This window comes from Lepidochelys kempii, chromosome 2, assembly GCF_965140265.1.
Source record: "Lepidochelys kempii isolate rLepKem1 chromosome 2, rLepKem1.hap2, whole genome shotgun sequence".
Lineage (NCBI taxonomy): Eukaryota > Metazoa > Chordata > Testudines > Cheloniidae > Lepidochelys > Lepidochelys kempii.
This window is the reverse complement of record NC_133257.1, coordinates 264,221,902-264,242,619: the sequence shown is the minus strand read 5'-3', so window position 1 is coordinate 264,242,619 and position 20,718 is coordinate 264,221,902. Positions and strand designations below refer to the sequence as shown.

General features: G+C 47.4%; 1 protein-coding gene across 5 annotated transcripts in view; it reads left to right on the top strand.

Annotated features, from left to right (window-relative positions):
* ALS2CL (ALS2 C-terminal like) overlaps positions 1 to 20,718 on the top strand; it is a 63,278-nt gene that overhangs the window by 13,687 nt on the left and 28,873 nt on the right. For 4 of the 5 annotated variants that reach the window (XM_073334845.1, XM_073334843.1, XM_073334842.1 and 1 more), the window contains exons 2-7: positions 11,202 to 11,310; positions 12,528 to 12,720; positions 14,360 to 14,425; positions 16,894 to 17,059; positions 17,968 to 18,096; positions 19,416 to 19,535. In XM_073334845.1, the coding sequence (XP_073190946.1) occupies positions 11,205 to 11,310; positions 12,528 to 12,720; positions 14,360 to 14,425; positions 16,894 to 17,059; positions 17,968 to 18,096; positions 19,416 to 19,535 (780 nt within the window). In that variant the 5' untranslated portion in view covers positions 11,202 to 11,204. Of the gene's footprint in view, positions 1 to 8,907; positions 8,997 to 11,201; positions 11,311 to 12,527; positions 12,721 to 14,359; positions 14,426 to 16,893; positions 17,060 to 17,967; positions 18,097 to 19,415; positions 19,536 to 20,718 lie in introns of those variants that run through there. The other variant, XM_073334847.1, reaches the window with a different exon arrangement.

The following is a 20,718-nucleotide window of genomic DNA, read 5'->3' as shown; positions in this document are numbered from 1 at the left end:
TCCTAAGCAGACCGATTGGAGCCTGTTTGTGTGGGAAATTGTTCCTGTATCGGATGAGACAGACCTGGACGAGGCAGAAAGCACCAATTTTACCTGGGATCAGTAGCTTGGTGAAGCCAGATTCAGAACCCTGTGTTCAGCTCAGGATTGGAGCCTCCCTGGCTGAGCAAAAACAAATACCAAGCTTATTAGTCACGGTGGAAGAGCGTGCCCGGGTGCTCTGCAAATGGCACAATTGCTGTCATTCTCCCAACAAGTTTACTGCAAAGTTTTAGACTAGCCTGGTGTGATTTTTCGGAATGCAGGTGAACTTTGGTATCTTAAAAGCCTCTCCAAACACTGACTGCAGGTAAACGCTGGTATGTCCTGCCAGGTTGCATTGACTTTATTTGTAGTCTAGTAGCTCCGAGGTCTCCTCAAAACCCCAAAGTGGCTTGTTGCTGTAGGTGCTGTACAGACACCCGGTGAGCTCTCGTTCCAAATGGAGGGTCGTCTAATCCTTCTCTGGACAAGAAAGGGATCAGTGTTAATAGTCCTGCACTACGTGGCCCATTTCTGGGCTGATGAGTTTAGAGATCTGACACGTTGCAGAAAGTGGATGGTCCAGTGGTTGAGACACTAGCCTAGGACTTGGATTCAGGTTCATGCCACAGGCTTCCTCCAGGACCTTGGGCAGACTGCTTATTCTTGGGGCCCGTCTGTAAAATGGGCACTGCCCTGTCTTAAAGGGGCGTTGTGAGGATAAATACGTGAACGGTAAGAAGCACCTGGATGCAATGGTGATGGGTGCCATATAAGTGTCTTAGGTAGCACAGTTCTGTTTCATGGACTCTTTCGTGCCAGCTCCCACGATGCTCTGGGCGTATAGCATAGTGATGGCCAAACGTACTGACCCACCGAGACACACATGACAATCTTCAGAAGTTCGAGAGAGCCAGGGTGCACCTGCCGGGGCTTGGGGCTTCAGCCCCACTCCTGCTGAAGCCCCAGGCCCTGGAACGTGTGCCCCGCTGGGCAGAAGCCCCTACCCCACCACCCCACTGCAAGGCAGAGGTCCTGAGCTACCCCCCCCGCCCCACATTTTGGTAGGCGGAGAATAGGGGAGTGTGTGTGGCGGGGAGTGGCACTTACTGTAAAAGAGCCACATGTGGAACTAACAGCTGAGAGATGAGATTGAGCTGCAGGAAGAAGGCAGTTTGGGGTAGGGGAGTTTGAGGGTGGATTAGCAGCCCCCCCAGTGGGTTGCTGGTGGGGTTTAATGGGCATCAGAGAGCACTGCCTCACAGATTGCTGGCACCTGACTGCCACTTGCTGCTGCTAAGGTTGGCGCTCATATTACCTGCCTTCCTTTTAAGGACAGGAGGGAACTCAAGGTGCAGCGTGAGGAGCAGGAGAGAAGTGGCCCTGTTGTAATAATGCCTAACTGCTCTGAATTGTTTTCCCTGACACTGAGGGGAAGTTCTCGCCCATCTGCAATTCACAGGCTTCATTCTTTGGAGAGAAGTCACTTAGGGCCTGATCCAAAGCACGTTGTTTATGGAAAGACTTTCACCCACTTCCGCGGGCTCTGGCTCTGGCCCGGACGCTCTGCCTTTCTCCAGTCTTTGAGAACAGATGTGGCTTTCAAAGGCTACGCCGAGATCCTAGCGCTCTCAGCAAGAGCCGCGCAGGCAAACTTCGTGTGGGGAGCGGGCCTGGCTCGAGGGGGGTTGGAATCCTCTCCTTCCACTGTCCAGCACAAAGTCTGGATCCTGGTATTCGGGTAGGTGGGCTGCAGGCTATAGGGTTGTCAACAGTCCTGTATTACCAGCGATGTTGCTTATTTAAATGGAAAATTGCCTGTCCTGTACTAAATCCTTACCGGACGCCTTTTATCCTGTATTTCAACATATTAAAACTATTCTCCTGACGTAAGGTCAGTTTCATTATGACATTAGCTTCCAAGGATATAAAGTTTGTACAATTAGACAGTGTAGTAATGCAGAATCGGTCCCATGAACCAATGTACCTATAGGACAGAGGTTCCCAAACTATGGGGCACCCCCCCCCCCGGGGGGGTCGTGTAGTAAGGTTATTGCGGGGGGCATGAAGGGCCATGATGGGCCATGCTGAAAGGTTGGAGTCAGGAGCGGGCTCTGTCCGGCAGGGGAAATGGACAGGGCTCTGTGCTGGTGGTCTCGGCTGTCAGGACTAGGCTCCCTGCCCTGCCCACCATGTTCCCTGACTGCTACAGCAGCTACCAGCCAGCAGTTATGCTCCTCTACTGGGGATGTTGGTGGGCACTCTGCCAGTGGGGAACAGAAGGCAACACCCCAGGAGTATTGACCTCTTCCCCCACCCATGCCAGACAGCCCCTTCCTGAGCCTGGCCCTTCAGCGCAGCTCCAGGGCACAAAGCCCCATCCACTGACTCGCCAGACAGAGCTGGTGCAGGGAAAGCAGAACGGGCCATGCTCAAGGGCTATAGTCAGGAGGGGGCCCTGTCCAGCAGGGGGTCAGTACTCACGGGTGCATCTTTCCACTCCCCTCCCGACCCTGGGCCCTGTTCACCTCCCCTGCACAGGTGGGGAGCCAGATGGGCAGGGAGGTGGGTCCCGGCAGCCAAGACTGCCTGACTGCTGCGGGGAGTGGCAGGTTTCCTCAATTTCCATATGGCTAGTACGCCCCACGCCCTGTGGTACTGGGCACTCCACCCCAGCACTATTAGGTAGGTACAGGGTACTCCTCTCCCATAAGGGTGCTAAGAAAAAAGACCTGTATTTTTGAAATAAAATGTTGACAACCCCAGCTGTAGTCAATTAGCAATTATGGCAGTTGCTATGATCCCCTCCTGCTCCTCTGACCTGCCCACAACTTCCCGGCTCCTGGGGAGTGTCAGAGTTTTGTGGTCCATGCAGTGAACCCGTAGGAGTTGTGTACTGGGGTTCAGTGCAGCCTGGGAAGATTTCACCCAATAACGCCATAATTAGAAACTTCAGGCTTCCGTTGTCACCTTGCGTCGCTTAGCACTGTGCAAAGCGAGAGAGGCTGCCAACTCGGACTGGTTGTACTTCCCCCACACACTCTGTATGTGTCAATGACACATGTGCAGGGCACTGGGGGGTTTAAACCTCTGACTAAGCACCATATAGTCCTGCTGACTTACCGCTCTTGACCCTCTTCCTCCTGCCCCCAGGATCTATAACTTCCTCATTAGACTCCTAGGGCCCAGGATTCTGCCCTTTTAAGACCATAGGAGTTTTGTCAGTGGGCCCAGGATTCCTTTCCTATATTAAAGGGGACAGAAGTAGTTCAGTCATCATAATGTTGCCCCCCCAAGGTTATTTTTGAAGGAAGCCCGTGCAAATAGTACAAATGCTCCCGCAGAAAACATTTGGGTTTTTCAAAACTTTTTTTTTTTTGTCAGATCAAAATAAACACATGGTCTTTGTGGCTTCCCTCTTTCTCCCCCGCTTCTGGTGGCGTTGGGGAGGACAAATCTGAAAATGGAACATCTCTCCGGGATTTGATGCATCGCACTTAAAAAAAAAAAGTGCTTTTGACACTGCAGAAAATACTGCCTGCTCTTGGGACCAGCTCTAGGCAATGCTAACATCTCTCTAGATCCTAGATTTACCAAACTTGATAGGTCAATAGGGTGACCAGATGGCAAGTGTGAAAAATCAGGACGGGAGTGGGGGGTAATAGGCACCTATTTAAGACAAAGCCCCGAATATCAGGACTGTCCCTATAAAATTGGAACATCTGGTCACCCTATAGGTCAAGATCATGAAAACTGTTGGCAACCTGACCTTTAATTCTCCTTAATTAATGCTAGGTCCATAGTAGTACTTACTTGATCCTCCTGAGTTCATATTACTTCAGCACTTTTATCTTCTCACTTTTAGATTAACCTAAAGCCCTAGCAGCCTTAGTCACAGAGCAGGACCCCACTGTGCTAGGCACTGTGAAAACATAGATCAAAAAGACAGTCCCTGCCCCAAAGAGTTTATAATCTAAAATGAGACAACACACAGATACGGACAAATGGGGGAGCACAAGGAAACAGTGGGACAATGTGGGTCAGCAGAACTGTTGTCATGCTTTTTGTAGGCCTTTCTTTCCCTACGACCTCCCCCTCTATTAGAACAAACTCCAAGAGCAGACCTTCAACTGGCTTTCAGTCTCCTATTGGAGTCTCCTTTTATAATACAATAAAAACCGATTCAGATAGATGACAGAGCAAAATCTTTTGCAAGTTCCCTTCTTGTAGATCAAGATTGGCTTGGGTTTTCTTTCATTTTCTCTTTCCTCTCTTTATTTTCAATGTTCACCTTTACGGTGTTCCCATCTGCTTCTCTGGCATTAAATCCGTTGTACACGAACACACTATGCTGTGTGAAAGTCTGGTGTGAAGAGCTTGCTTCAGAGTGTCTATTGGCCAAAATATGGCTTGGACCTATTTTTTTTCCTCATGAAATGAAAGATCTCTGTTGTGACACTGATCTGAATGTAGAAACCGCAGCATAATACAGCGGTGGAATGTGGCTTATCAAAGTTGCATGGACTAGAAACTTGGCTTAATGTTTAAGGAAGAAAGAACAATGGGCTGGTTTAGATCAAATCAGAGCCTTTCCCCGGACTCCTAGAATTGGCTCTCTGGACCTGTCTTAAATACATCTGTGGAAGAACTCAGAAGATGCGGTGACTAGAAGAGACCATCTCAGAACTCATTATTGGAAAGTTCTATTATGGTGCAGATGTGGTCGCCCCATCTCAAAAAAGATACATTGGTATTAGAAAAGGTTCAGAAAAGGGCAACAAAAATTATTAGGAGTAAGAAACAGCTTCCATATGAGGAGAGATGAATAAGACGGGGATTTTTCAGCTTGGAAAAGAGACAACTAAGGGGGGGGGGTATAATAGAGGTCGATAAAATGATGACTGGTGTGGAGAAAATAAATAAAGAAGTGTTGTTTACTCCTTCTCATAACACAAGAACTAGGGGTCACCAAATGAAATTAATAGGCAGCAGATTTAAAACAAAAAAAGGAAGTGTTTTTTCACACAATGCGCAGTCAGTTTGTGGAACTCTTTGCCAGAGGATGTTGTGAAGGCCAAGGCTATAACAGAGTTCAAAAAAGAACTAGATATGTTCATGGAGGTTAGGTCCATCAATGGCTATTAGCCAGGATGGGTAGGAATGGCGTCCCTAGTCTGTTTGCTAGAAGCTGGGAATGAGTGACAGGGGATGGATCGCTTGATGATGACCTGTTCTGTTCATTCCCTCTGGGGCACTTGGCATTGGCCACTGTTGGAAGACAGGATACTGGGCTAGATGGACCTTTGGTCTGACCCAGTCTGGCTCTTCTTATGGTTCAAACTTGTATCCATCCAATCACCAGTGGTACTTGTAGGGCTGCTTTAAGTCGCTTAATAACCAGACTTTTCTGAAATGCTGATCTTGAGATTTTTATGCCACTCATCGCTGTGTTACCCAAGATACTGCATCGTGGCATTCAGCTTGCTAGAAATGCTGTACTAGCCAGAGCAGCCTGAAGATTGCCCTTGAAATGCCTTGATTCCACAGCACCACAAGTGCAAAAGCAACTTGCTTTTCCAAAGTGCACCACTGTGTTTGAGAACGTTTTATAGGGTTGCCAACATTATATTTAAAAAAATAAGGGACTGTTTTCTTAGAGTCCCTGCACCTCCCCTTCTCCCAATAGTATTATGAATAATAAAAAGCGGGACTCACCTACGTTCACCAGGGGTATTTCTTGCTGCTTTTTGCAGCACTCAGCAACTCCCGATTGTGTTGTACAGAGATGCGGGGCCGGGGAAAGGGATGTCACTGTTAATAAGAGACTGTTGGCAACCCTATGTGATACTAAACTGAGCTCCTGTCTCTCCTGCCTGGATGCTAAAGACTTCATGGACCTGAAAATTAAGGTCAGTCCCAATGCTCTTGTCAAAACTCTTCTGTCTCCCTTGACTTTTGATGGCATATTTGCAGCTGCCTCTGGAGAGGAGCGTGCTAGAGATGAAATGATGGAGCCCCATGATAAATCATTGGGATGAAAGGCACCAAAAGTATTTGGAAGAGGAATCGGTCTGCAGCCCAACCCTTAGCTCTATGAGGCAACTTGTTTGTACAACTTTACATATAGACACACAGTTGCCCAACTGGGAAGAACTAAGGCATGAACAAAACCATGTCAAGTATGTTGTGACCCTGTTTGGGGTAGGGAGCATCTTCTTTGTGTCTGCAAAGTGTCTAGCTCAATGGGAAACTGATCGTTGAGTGAGGCTCCCCTAAGAAAAAGAACCTCTTGGTTTGGTTGCAGTAGTGCCTGACGTGCTGTAGGTACATCCCAAACACAGAAGGGCTCCGTTCCTGCCCTGGAAAGTGCAGAATCTAAAAAGGCAAAGGCAGCGTGGGGGGAAGGCATTCCTAAGTTCAGAAATTTTAGGCATGTGCTTACCAATATCCTTATTAGGGGTGTCTTCACTGCAAAGTTAGCTTGGGTTAGACTAGCCTGGGTCTGAGTAGCCCCACTGGAAAGCCCTCCCTGAACTATCATTTCCTCACTGATGCTGTGCTCCCTTGTGTGTTGCTAGGACTTCTGGGGGCACCTCTTTTGTCCAGCAGTAAGCTGAATGGCTCTCGTATTCTTTCTTTCCCAGTGAATTCTGGGAGAACTTGTTGGTCCTTCTAGGCCCACAGGGGAATTGTGGGAAGGCACTGGGGGACTGTCAGCACTTGAGTGACTTAGCCTGCATCCTCACTGCAGAGTGGGTGGGTTACTAAGCTGAGTGAAAGAAAAAACTAGGCTCTAAGCCAGCATCTCCTGCTGGGAATTAATAGTCATGTTAAAGGTTCCATTACCTTCTCATTTGCAATGGATTTCGAAAACTGTCCATGATCTAACCCACTCTTCTGTAGGAAGTGGTGAGTCATGCCTAATCTCTAAGGACCTCTTCCATCAATGGTCATTCTGATGAAATAAAAGTGAGTGTAAGGTATAAGACTGCAAGTTCAAATTGGGTTTTGCTCCCACTTGGGTTGGACATTTGACCAGTCCAAAAATAAGTGGACAAATTATTTTAAAGCACTAACTTACAAGAAGAGTAACCAAAAATGAATAAGACTGTATGGCCTCCAAAAGGCTTAGCCTTAGATACTTATGTGCAACTACAAAATAAAAACCCCAAGTTCCTTAACTGAGTGAACGGAGGAAAAATATGAAACAGTGACCTTCTAGAAAATGAAAGAATGGCACCATGAGGTCATCAGAAAGATAGGCTTCCACCTATTTCAGACCATTCTTGCTTAAATATTAGACCGTATTTGATTGTGGGCACACTGAATTTTATTTGACCAGACAATTGGCTGGCTTGCCAAGCTGAATTCCCAGCTCTGCCACTGGACAGGTCAACTAACCCGTGTGTGTGTGTGTGTTCCTATCCCCCAATGGGTATAATGCTTTCTCATTTCTTAAAGACGTGCCTAGGGCCATGCATTTTGTGGAGTGCTTATTTGGCAGCTCTATTATGCCTTGGAAAGCTTATGCTCAAATAAATTGGTTAGTCTCTAAGATGCCACAAGTACTCCTTTTCTTTTTGCGAATACAGTCTAACACGGCTGTTACTCTGAAACCTGGATAGGCCTTGTTACCACAGATAACCCATCCACTCAGCTGGGATTAAAGATGGCTCTCATCTAATGGATGTTTGGCTCTTGTGAGATGAGTTCGGAGCGAGGAGATCTTGGATCTGGCTTCCACATTTCACTTATCACCAGGCTTTGGGCTGCTTGGTGGAGGGTCGGATCTTGGTGGGGCCCCGGAGACAATTACTCCGTTACCCTAAAGCAGTGTTTCTCAATCTTTTTGATACCAGGGACTGGCTTGCCACTTTCCTGAACTGTCTCAGGGAGATCTTGGGGACTGCCCAAGAGGACATTCCACTACCTCTGAAACTGGATGTGAAGCATGCTGGAAGGGCAGCATGTGGGAAGCTTGTCCTATTGCTGTCCTCTAGATCAGCAGAGCACTTCATTCCCCAAGGCAGCCTGTTTGACTCCTCTCGCACCCGGTGCTAAATCCACACAGCTTTTAAAGCCAGAGCTTATGGTTACATGCAAATTAACAAGTTAACTTGTACATAATGTCAGATCTCCACAGAACTTGGCAGCTCTGATTTTTAAAGTGTCTTGATCCAGGGGTGCCAAAGATCAGTGTGTGCATAGGGTCAGTATTAAGAGTGGGAGCAGACTTCTCCAGAGTGGGTAGATCGTACCTGTGTTGTTTTTATGGATCCTACAAACTTACATGGAAAAAACAACGAAGTCTTGTGAAACGGCTGTCTGGGGGGCCATGTGACTACTGGTAAAGTTCAGTCCACCCACACTACTGCTGTACTGCAGTTTTCATTCAGTTCCTCACATGAGCGTGCCCAGTGACCTGTGCTTGCCCTTGCCTGTTGGTTATTTAAAGTCTGCAGCCCTGAATCAGCATCAACCTTGTTCAATAGGCGATGGATTTTACCTCTCCTTAGCGCCAACAGACTCTGGGCGTATATATACACACGCTATTCAAATAACTGTCTGGGTAAAGGGCTTGAGTCCAAAGAGCAGGGAAAATTGAGTTGGAAATTCTGCCTTTGCCCCATTATGCCTCCTTAGAGCATGTGCTTTAGCAAACTCATATGTCATGGATGTTGTATCAAATGCTATTTTAAAAGTGTGAGTGCGTGATTACTTAATAAGTGACATCAACCCATGGCTGCAATTTTGAGAACTAGAGCTAGTAGGCAGCCTTCCAGTGAAAGCAAAGACAGACTGCAAAAGCTTTTAGCAATGTGGTGTTTCTTTGGATCTCCTTTCTCAATGCAGTGTGCGGTGTAGGGGTTGAGAGAGAGTGAACTGGATTAGAGAAGTCCTTCATCCTGTCTCTAGTGGCCTATTCGTGATGGTTCAGAAGAAGGCATTCCTAATGCAAACTGCATGGATCAGAAGTGAGTAGGTGATTAGGAATGCGGGAAGGAGCCCGGGGTGGGAATCCGTGAAGAGCAAAGAGTAGTAAAACTGGCTGAAAGCGTGACATTTCAGCAAACTCCCCCCGCCCCCAAAATGAAAATTTCCATCAATTTCAAAATGTCAGATTTCAGCCTGATCTAACTCTGTGTTCTCTGTGGATCTAGTAGGTCTGACTGCTTTCTTCAGCCATACCAAATTACAAGGCAAAGCTAGCTGTCATGCTCCAGCTAGCTTTCACACTAACCCTGATGAAGCAAAACACTTCTTCCTAAAGCTAGGGAACATGCTTATGTGCTAATGATTCAGTGATTAGGTTGCAAGGTTGGGATTTTGGAGCTCTCGGGTTCAATTCCATGCTCTGCCAAAGACTTCTTGTGACCTTGGCCAAGTCCGTTTAGATCATAGAATCATAGAATATCAGGGTTGGAAGGGACCCCAGAAGGTCATCTAGTCCAACCCCCTGCTCAAAGCAGGACCAATTCCCAGTTAAATAATCCCAGCCAGGGCTTTGTCAAGCCTGACCTTAAAAACCTCTAAGGAAGGAGATTCTACCACCTCCCTAGGTAACGCATTCCAGTGTTTCACCACCCTCTTAGTGAAAAAGTTTTTCCTAATATCCAATCTAAACCTCCCCCACTGCAACTTGATGCCTAATACCTTTGAAAATCTAGTCTTAAGATAATGGTGGATGCCTACTGGGGTTTTTCAGTTGCACTTAGCTGGGAATTAAACTCATTTAGGTGCTTTTGAAAATGTCCCTAGGTGCCTATAGCATCGTTAGGTTCCTAATACCTTTGGATCTATGGCTCTCAGTTTCTCTGTGCCTCATTTGCCAATCTGTAAGATAGGGATGATATTTCCATAGTTCATGGAGGTGTTGTATTTATCCTCGCATTAAATTGTAAGGTGTTCATATCCCAGTATTAGGGGCCATGTCAGAGCGTAAGAGATCTATGTGAGGAGAAATTTCATCTTCATGTCTACAGGCAGTAGAAAAAATGCACCTAAAACCAAAACTGTTTAGATGACTACTGTCTTTTTGACTCTTTTTTCACTTCTGCTTTCTGGTTCATTAGTCCCCCGCACTCGTGCAGTCTGGAACTCGGAAGGTGAGTGAGGTTAAGACGCCTGTCTTGTCTCGATTTTATTATCATGTACAGGCATTTTCTGTCCCAGTCGAACCACCAGTGTTCTTGTAAAAACCAGCTTTTTAAGTCCTGTGCACTGTTCCAACGATACGGAATTTCATAACCCTGTAATTTGGGGAAGTTAAGTGCCCAGGGCTATCTCAGAGAGCCTCAAAAAAAAAAAAAGTCTTGTTTTGTAATCTTAGTTACAGTGGCACGTTTTCTATTAGCGGTATCTCCAAACCGCATTCATCCTGCCCTTGATTTTCTTCACTGGTTGGGTTCTTTCCATTGTGGCTCTCCATGACGTTTGCTAGCACCACTTGGGTTAGTATTTTTCTCTTTTTAAAGAGGAAGCAATAGGAATTTGTTGGTTGGCCCATGGACACAAACAGTGTTACTCAAGCACTTCCGTTGTATACAGCAGTGAGGACAGATGTAACTGGACAGCCAGGGCACTCAGACTTTCTGCTCCCTTGGGGTGGATGTGGTCAGAGCAGCTGTTGTGGTGGATAGCTTGGTGGCAGCATACAACACATTTTGCTGCCAATGGAGGTGAGTTGAGGCTCAGTGGCACACAGCTAATGACGGGGGAAGTTTGAACTAACCCTGTCCTTGCCGTACGTGCTTTGGGCATAAACGGGTTTCCCTCAGGAGAGCAAGTCCAGCTCTTGGGGGATTAATTCCGTGGTAGAAAAGCTCAAGGCCTTCTTTTGAAAGCTCTGATGCTTGTTGAAGTCTTGCAAGGAGGCAGCTTGGCCCATTGACAAGGGCAGTGGTCTGAGAATTTGTGTTTGGGGGAGGGAAACTGGGCTTTGTTCCCAGCTCTGCCACTGACCTTGCTGTGTGACCTTGGGCAAGTCACTTCACCTCTCTGTGCCTCTAGTTGCCCTCCCAACTTTCTCTCTTTAGATTGCTCTTTTGGGCTGGGAGCGTCTCTCTCTGTGTGTGCAGTGCCAAGCACCAGGAGGGCCCAATTTGGGGGCCCGGAGCCCTGCTGTGAGACGAGTTGTAGGGTTCTTTATAGTGAACGGCTTTAACTCTGTTTGCAACTAGAACATGTGCACCACTGAAGCGGCGGAGACGCTCCTACGAACAGAAGAAACCTTCTCTGCATGTCTAGCGCGTATCAACACCATCGTTCTCAAGCCCTTGCTCCAGGCAGGTAAGCCCACAGAGGAGAATGTAGCCATCTGCTCATGAAGCTCTGCTTCCCGGCATCTGATCGATGCAGTCCTTAGGCTTCAGTGGTAACCGGTGTCATCTGGCACAGAGCTGACTGAGGCAGGTGTATTGGAAGGTGTTCTAACCTGGGGAAATGGAATCTAAACCCAATTCAGCTTAATCAGAGCTCTAAGGCTACGTCTACACTACACAGTACCAGAAGTGGTGTGTAGCGATGTGTAGCCACGCGCTGCAGTGAAAAACAAGCTGCGTCCACACTGTGATATGTAGATACATGTGTCAGTGAAAAGCTCCGGTGAGGGAGGCAGCAGGGAAAGGCACCTTTCCTCGCAGAGGGGGAAGGGCACCAGCAGCTGGGAGATGGCAGAACACTACATGGCAAAAATAGCAATGTAAACGGGGAAGGCAAGGCTTGGGTGAGTAGGGAGTCGTGTAGGGTCTGTATTCAGGGGCATAACCACACCCTTCAGGTGTGTCTATGCTTTACTTGCCTAAGCTATGCCTTGTGGTCTACACTGCTACTTAAACCCATGCAAAGGGTGCTGCCCTAGTACATACTCCACAAGGTTGCATGTGACCTCTGGTCCAAGACACAGGCTTGGATCGTTGAGGGCTGTTTCCTTGCTCTTACTGGAGTAAATCCAGATTCCCACTCGTGTGAGAATAGAGTCACACCCATAGTAGATCTAAACTGGTGATACTTTCCATTCAGGTCCTTGGTGTTGAAAACCACACCCCCAATCTTGCATCCACTTGCAAGTTTGTTTCAGCACAGAGGAGTGAAGTTCTAACTGTTCTCACTTCCTTGCTTAGTCCCCTAAACCGCTGTGCCCCTTCTGCCTTATCATCTTGATAGGGATGACCACCTAGCTCTGCGCAAATAGTACGTATACAGCCAGATCCTCAGCTGGGGTATATTAGTGTCACTTCAAACACCAGTACACGCAAGCTGAGGATGTGATCCACACAACTTCTTAAGGTAGAGGGTGCCGACACATGCTAGCCATCAGCTCTTCTCTCTGGAGAATCTCAGCTGCCCTGTTCGTGTGTCTCCCAGGAGATGACTTGGGCCTCATCACCAAGTCCTGCCTTGAGTGCAGGAGACTGGACTAGAAGACCTCTCAAGGTCCCTGCCGGTCCAATGCGTCTATCGTTCTATGACTTCGTAGTATCCTCTCTTCTTGGTCTCTTTCAAAGAGCCTTCTGAGCAAAAAGGAAAGGATAATTTGAAATTATTGCTGCTTTTGAACGACCGCTTCCACGCTCTCTGGGACCTGACAGAGGAAAACCACCGGACGCTGAAACAGAAGTTCAGCATCTCCGAGTCGCTCTGCCTCCAAGACCTCTACATCCTGTGGAAGGGAGACCTGTTTCTCAGTATCTACATCCAGTAAGTACAAAGACACTATTATGTCAATTACTGAAGCAAACCTATAGACTAGAGGATCAGGATGAAATCTTTGTCTATCTCAGCAGTTCTCAAGCTGTGGGTCGGGACCCCCAAGTGGGTCATGAGCCCATTTGAATGAGGTCGCCAGGGCTGACTTAGACTTGCTCGGGCTTGGGGCTGAAGCCAAAGCCCGAGGGCTTCAGCCCTGGGTAGTGGAGCTCAGGTTACAGGCCCCCTGCCTGGGGCTGAAGCTCTTAGGCTTCAGTTTTGGCCCCCTCGCCTGGAGCATTGGGGCTTGGGCTTTGGCCTCTCCACCTGGGACAGTGGGGCTCGGGTAGGCTCAAGCTTCAGTCCCCCCTTCTGGGGGCATATAGTAATTTGTGTTGTCAAAGGGGGGTCATGGTGCAATGAAGTTTGAGAACCCCTGGTATTTAGTTGGTATCCTTTCTCTAGCTGTGGCTGTGATTTTCCTCTAAAGAGGTTTAAGATGAACACTTGCCTTCTGGTGCACACTGATATTTAGAAGCTTTAAAAGGGTGGAGGGTGGGGATATATGACATGACTGAGTTATATGCAAACAGAGTTCGTGTTGTGATCAGGATGAGAGGACTTGTGTCTAGATCGGGGTGGGGTGCAGGGCTGCAAGCAGACCTCACTGGGACACGGAGTGGAAAAAGTAACATGTCACAGTCATTAGAATCTATTAAAGCCCAACCGCCGAGGAGACTGCTCCTATTCATAAGTGTTTTCAGGATTGGGCTCTGGTGTGCTATAAATGCCATTAAAATCTGGGTTGACCGGCAGATTATCATTGCACCGCCGTTCGTTAGAAACGCAATCATCCCAAACTCAGGATTCTGGATATCATGCCATGCTCCCTGTATAGGCTGGGCTCCGCGTGGGTGTCGGGGGCCCGTGCTAGCAGATCGGATTGCTTATGCATCCTGCTTATGCATCCAATCCTGCAATGTCCCATGCTTAGCATGCAGGGTGATCTGATTCTGCGGGCACACGCTGGTGCGTTAATGGTGGGAGAGAGCTTCGGTAAGAATGTATCTGTCTCCCTCTCATGCTTCTGGGGAGCAGCACCGTGTGGGTGGTGAGGCAGGGGGATAGATTTTACAGATGCTAGAACAGCCCGCCTGCAGCAGAACACCTGGTGGTTTTAAGTAATTAGACAAAATGGAGCTGAACACATGCTGACAGTGTGGCTGTCTGCTTCTAGTGGCGAGACCATGTATACTGGGTTTAGTCTAGCAGACCTGGTTCTGTGCCTCAATAGAAGCCCATAGGTTTCGATCACAGGCCTTGGATTCAGTCCCTGCAGACTAACTCTCCAGGGTGGTTGTTGCCTGAGTAAAGTCGATCTTAAGGTACTTTCCTGGTAATCAGTCTAGTGGAGAATGTTCCCCATTAATAATCCCCCAAGGGAAGTTTATACAGGGCATTGGAGAGCATACTGTAGGGGACATATATGGAGGGAATAGTCTGTGGGCTTAGTCTCCATCTCTGACGCCCTGGGCAAAAAGGCAACAGACACGATGGGCTTCCAAACGAGCCACAAGATTCTCCCAGTGCCTCTTCAACCTGGTAGCTACTACTTGACCCAAGCTCGGCCTCTCTTTCTCTTTCCCTACAGGTACTTTGTCACCTTTGCAAACTGTGTTGTAGTCCAGGGCTTTGACCAGGCGGCAAAGAATAAAAGGTTAGTGGCTTCAGACCCTCCAGCCTCCTGTTCAGCCTGAGGGAATAATCCTGCCTGCATGAGGGAAAGCTAAAAGAGTGAGACTTCAAGCAGGTCCTAGAGTCCCCTGGCTTATGGGCGCTGGCCCTGCTACAATGATATACTGGCTAGAAAATGGCTCATTGCTACAGTAATCCAGCCAGTGTGTTAATGGGACGACACTGAGTAATCTCTTCTTCATGGCTGTGGCCTCCACCTACAATGCAGACTGCTCCCAGCTTCAGTGGAGGCCACGATGCCAGGTTGCACCCTAACCACTAGGCTAAACGTTATATGGGGAGGTACCACCACCACCTTCACTGACGTTGAATTTGGCCCTTTAAAAAGGCCAGGAAACACCTGCGTTGGGTCAAACCACTTGGTCAAACCACTTTTTAAATAAGTGGTTTGACGCAAAGCATGTGTTTCCTGGCCTTTTTAAAGGGCCAGATTCAAACGCTTTGGGTCAAACCACTTATTTAAATCAAGCATGTGTGTTGGGTGGAACTGCTGCTGAAATGTCTCAACTTTTGAATTTGAACCGAAAAATCCGTGATTTGCTCAGCCCTGTTAGCGACAGAACGGAGTGTTTAGATCCTCAGCAGGAAGGAGAGCAAAAAGCCTGCGCTGCTTAATGGGTCACAGCATGTAAACCGAAGAGGGCAGCTGCTTTTTAAGGTAGGTCCACACTGAAGTCAGGAGGGGTGATGGCAGCATGTGTAAACCTAGCTGACCTAGCTCGAGTCCTAATGGCCATGAAGCTGCAGTTGTATGCACTGTGTGTGGGCTGTACAAGTCTTCCTGGAACCTTGGAACTGCCCCCAGGGCTAAGCTGTGGCAGTACACTTCAGCACAGCTTCGCTGCTCCAGTACCCAAGCTATCTGAGCTGCAATTGCACACTGACTTCGGGCTAGGTAGTCTCCTAGAGCCAGAGCTGCTGCTCCTCTCTTTCACTGTCTTGATGGATTCTGAGATGGTCCTTAGCTCAAAATCAGGAGGGATCCCCTGTGATTTGCTCTCCCAGCTCCTTCCAGCAGATCTTGCTGGGAAACAATGAGGGGAGAGAGCCTCTGAGGTAAAGAGAGGCAAGCAATGAAAAGGTCAAAGACCTCGGTATCCAGCAGAAGCTCCATTTCGGGTCCACTGAATCACATCTTGTGCAATTTTTCAGGTGCGTCGTGGACACCGACCATGCAAACTGCCATTTGAATAAAAAATTCAAAAGCCTGCTCATAATTAGGCACGAGTAACTGCGGCAGAATTGCAAAATCGCTCAGGTAGAGAGCAGATAAAATCAGAACTGCTGGAGGATTTGTCCTGTTAGAAGTGTTCAGAGACTTATTTAACTTCCAGTCAGAACTGGGAGGCCTGGAAATTTGCACATACTATAAACAATGTTTTCTCTGCTATTTGAAAGATTTTTGTAGACTTGCCAAGGACAATAGCAGAGCTGCTGGCTGTGCTGTCAACTTGCTCCTTCCAGATCAGTGGCTTTCAACCTGTGGTCTGCGGACCCTGGGGGTCTGCAGACTGCCTAAGATTTCCAAAGGGATCCACACCTCCATTTAAAATTTTTAGGGGTTCTCAAATGAAAAGGGTTGAAAACCACTGGCCTAGATGCTGCAAAAGTAACTTCCCCCTTCCCTTAATTCCTGATCAGTTTCACTCGGTGAGTTATGACGTGTAACAGATCTATAGTCAAATGACTGCATTTCAACGCTGTACGGTTTTGGTTGGCAGCCAGCATATAATGGTGCTAATCAAAAATATAAAGATAGAGTTGGGGGTGAGGGCTGTGTGCATTAGCGGTAGGGGAACCTTACATGGTTAAGGTAAATATTCAAACTTTGCGGTTTTCATTCAAATTTTGGGTCTGTTAAACTGAGCCAGGAACTTCATTACAGTAGCTTTTCTTGCACTATGTTTATTGCCGGTCCGTACCGTAATGAGTCCTGTGGAAAAGGATATTGAACAGACAAGCGAGCTGCACTTCAGTAGTTTGGGGCTTTTATCTGAATCAGTCCACTAGTGTATTTGTGCCTAGTGTGGAGCACCGTCAGCGTGACTATAACTCCATACTCCTTGTATGTACTTTACAAAAAGAGTAAGTGATTTTTGCCCAAGGTCACATAGCAGGCCAGCGGCAGGTGTGGAATAGAGCTCTGGCATACAGTCTCCCAGTCCAGTGACTGCCATACTAGGCTACACTTCTGCATGCTTGCTGTGTGCGCTACATTGGCCATAGTTACCGACATCCCTGCTTGGGAGTCACCTGTGCCCTGTCAGCAGAGTTGCTGGGTAGCATGGGTGTGACTGAATGTTTGTTTGGCTGAGCAGGTGGGTGGTAGTGAAAGGCTGCCTCATTAAGAGAAGCAGGTTAGACACGACTAAGTGTGGGGGACGCATGCCTGGTAATGAACTGGTGTCTTGTTGACTGGAAACTTTGCAGTGAATTCTGGAAGACGCACAAGACAGCGCTGAAGCAATTCCTTGCAGACTTCACCTCTGAGACATCCATACCAGTGGCCCTGCATACAGTACTCCATAAACCTCTCCGGGATCATGTGCAGCAATATGCCCTCATCCTTACCAGGCTCAGCGAGGCCATTGGCAAGGTAAGCGACTATCCATACTGGTATTCGACAACCAGTCTCAGTATTTCATACACAGAGCTCTGGAGTATTGGGATACTGTAACCACCATATGCTGTAAGGAAAATGTATTTAACAGGATGGTAGGGAGCTGTGTTGGTGAAGATTCCTTCATCTAAGGTCCTAAAACACTTTACTGTACAATCATTAGGCATTGCCTAAACTTTCTCCCAGCTCTAGTTACAAATAGTTTGCAAAAAAAGTGCTTTTGGTCTACCTGAAAGTGTTGAGTTTGCCAAATAGTTTAAACTGAACGAAAAAAATTAAAACGTTTTGGAAATGTCCAAATGAAATACTTGTTTTGACCTGACTCGAAGTTATTTTGACTTTCCGATGCACCAAAAATCTCAATTTGATTTTTGGTTTGACCTGACGTGAAACTTATGTTTTTTGTTTTGTGTTGGTTTTTTTTGGAATTGCCAATGTATAGAAAAATCCACTATTTGCCCAACTTAAATAGCAACATAACGCAGGCCACTCATAATACAGCCAGGCATACAGAAGTAACTGGCCCAAGTTCACCCAGTAAGCAGAGGTGGCAGAACTGGGAATAGATCCCAGAGGCTTGATGCTGTAATTTGCTTTAACCAGTAGACAATACTGCCTGCCAATAGAATGACCGATTCGAAGGTCAAAAGGGATGGTAGTGATCACCTAGTCTGACCTCTTGTATAACACAGGCCAGAGAACTCCCCCAAAATAATTTCTAGAGTAGAGCTTTTAATAATCAGCAGTTCACAAGCTAGTAATAAGGGTCAGCTCAATGAATTCAGAGGTGCCAAGGCTGTCCTACAGCGGTAATGTAGTAAGAGATGGAGATCTAGTACAGTTCTAGCTGAAACGTTCCTAACGGCACATTCTCTTGTTGACAGAGCCGTGACAGAGAACTCGTCACCAGTGCGGCCAAGCAATATGCCAAGCTGCAGTCTTTCATCAGCCAGGTCCTGGATGAAGCCTGCCTGACCAAAGCCCTGTGGAAGTCCTTGGGGCACAAACTCACAGTGAGTCAGAAACAGCATCTCGGTGGCCCTCCAGTCTGTGGTCCTTCATGGTCATGCTGATGGTTCGGGACAAGAGATTCCAGAGCATGCATTGAACTGGGAACTAGACAGGCCCTCATGAAGGGAGTCCTTTATTGCACCCGCTTTACCAAAGGGGTGGCCATTCTAATACCTTCCCCGTGGTTCTGGAGAGCCATACGGTAGGCCCTAGGTCTTGTATTCTCAGGTTAGGTTCCATAATGGGTTCATTCACGGAGGCTGTTCAACATCCCCTTCACCAAAGAAGGGTGACCCCCAAAATATTCAGCTGTCAGTTTGGCTTAATTGACTAGCAAAATCTCCAAACCCGCCTCAAATGGTACAAAACCCCCATTCCTGCCTCAGACCTCCACACAACTGCCCCGATCAGATCCCCAAATGCTCCCTTTTCAGTCTGTACAAATCCCCACCGCCCTTCCGTCCCAGGAGGCCTGTGTTCTGCCTATCTGGGGGTGGCACTCCAACCTCTGAGCAGGAGCCCTGCTGTCTGCTATTCCTTCAGCATCCTTTCTCCTTAAAAGGTGCAAGTAATAGCGGCCAAGCTCCAGCTGGTGTCTTGAAGCCTACAAAATATACATGGCCTCCCTAATCCTCTACTTGGGGGTGACCAACTGTCCTGCTCCCCTACCCTGGGACTTGCAGGGGTCTGTCTCATGTTCCTTTACCTGGGAGCAGCAGCAGGCTCTGGCTGTAACTCCTCTTCCATGGCACTTCCAGCAAGTGCTTGTCCCCACCAGAAGTGAGAGAACGTTTATCCAAAGACCTCAACTGCAGTGTCTTCAGTTTTTTGTTCCAAAACTAGGCAAGAGTTCAGGAGGCTTCCTATGTTATCTGCTTCCTTCCACCCCTCTCTTCCTGGGGAGGCAAAGTTAGTATTGCTTCCACGTTTTAGTCTTCTCTAGGGCTGTGTGACTGGTTCAGACGTGACTATAAGCTTGCTTGAACCAGGCCCCGTTCAAGCGTATGGAACCCAAATGTTCTTGGGGACAAAGACTGATGTAGACTCAATGAAGACTTATCTAGGTCTCCTGCTTCCAGGGTGCACCCTTGGAGGTTTCCAAGGGTTCTCCATCACTGGAAACCTTGCATGGTTGAAGCTCTAGTTTGAGGAAACTCTTCTGTTTGGCTGTTTCTGCCCCCATAGCTCTCTAACATTGGCAGTCAGCAAGTCTCTCTGAGGTGATCAGAGTGAGATGCCCTGTACCTAGTCCTATAGATGCTTCTCTTTGCGAGTCCATGAGCTCTTTCTCCGTCACATACTTTCTTGGTTCCCTTGGCAGGACTTGCTCTGTGTTCCTGAGCGCAGGCTGCTGGAAGACAGCAAAAACCTTCCTGTCTTTGCCAGCGTGGGCCGAACCGACCGGGTTCTGCTCTTTGATGACATCCTAGTGCTGATTCAGGTGAGTCGGCCCTGGGAGAAGGATAAAGAGCTACCATAGTCATCGTGAAAGGCTCAATGCTGCTAAAAGTGACACCACTTCAGTTCAGATACCATAGCGGAGTCTGGCTGTAGTTTGAAATGCTCCAGCTCAGATCCATGTATGTTTTGATTCTCAATGGAGATCAAGAAAGCTGGGTGGGGTGGGAGAAGAACACCACTAGCATAATTTTCTTGTGCCATCATAACAAACTCATGCTACTTAATGTCCATGGTTGGAAGTGTACTTGGCTCTTTTTTTCCATGAGAAAGACTTGAACTGAAGAGATTAGTCTATAAAGCCTCAATCTGCCAATACTTACGCACGTTGTTACATGCTTGCAGGGCTGAATAGACTCGGGATGGGAAGAAGGGGTTCAAAATAAAAGCAAAGTCTTTAGAAAATTTTAAGTAATAAAGCATGGAACAACTTTTGAGCCAGAATTATTGCACCTTTCAAACGTGTTTCATTTCTCTGCTTCCCCTGCTGCTACCCTCTACCCCACATCAGTGCAGGGAGCTTGGAATCGTATTGGGATGGGCCGCATGCACTGCTGACAGATGCTACTAGAGTTGTGTGAATACCTGTGTTTGTGGATTTCAGAGTAACAGCCGTGTTAGTCTGTATTCGCAAAAAGAAAAGGAGTACTTGTGGCACCTTAGAGACTAACCAATTTATTAGAGCATAAGCTGTAGCTCACGAAAGCTTATGCTCTAATAAATTGGTTAGTCTCTAAGGTGCCACAAGTACTCCTTTTCTTTTTGTGTTTGTGGAGTTGCTGGCAATTCTGGGGTGGGGAAAATATTGGGCTGAGTGAAACATTTTGTTTGACTTTTGAGCAATTTAAGGGATTTTGAATTTTTAAAATTGGAAGGAAACGTTAAAACGGTCCATTTAAAACTGGAAAATCAAAACGCTTGGTTTAGAAAGTGCCAAACCCCCCCCCCCATTTTTAGACCTCTTTTTTAAATCTTTTGTTATGACACAAATAACTTGGTGACACTGACGCACGTTCTCAAAGTTATGGCATTACCGAATCTGCCTTGCTTTCTTCTCTCTTCTCTCCCTCTCCCCGCACCCCACCCCCAAATTCAGCCAAAATATTCATCCGGCTCTACACACGAAAGTCTGTCCCCTGGATCACCAGACCAGTGCTAATATCTGG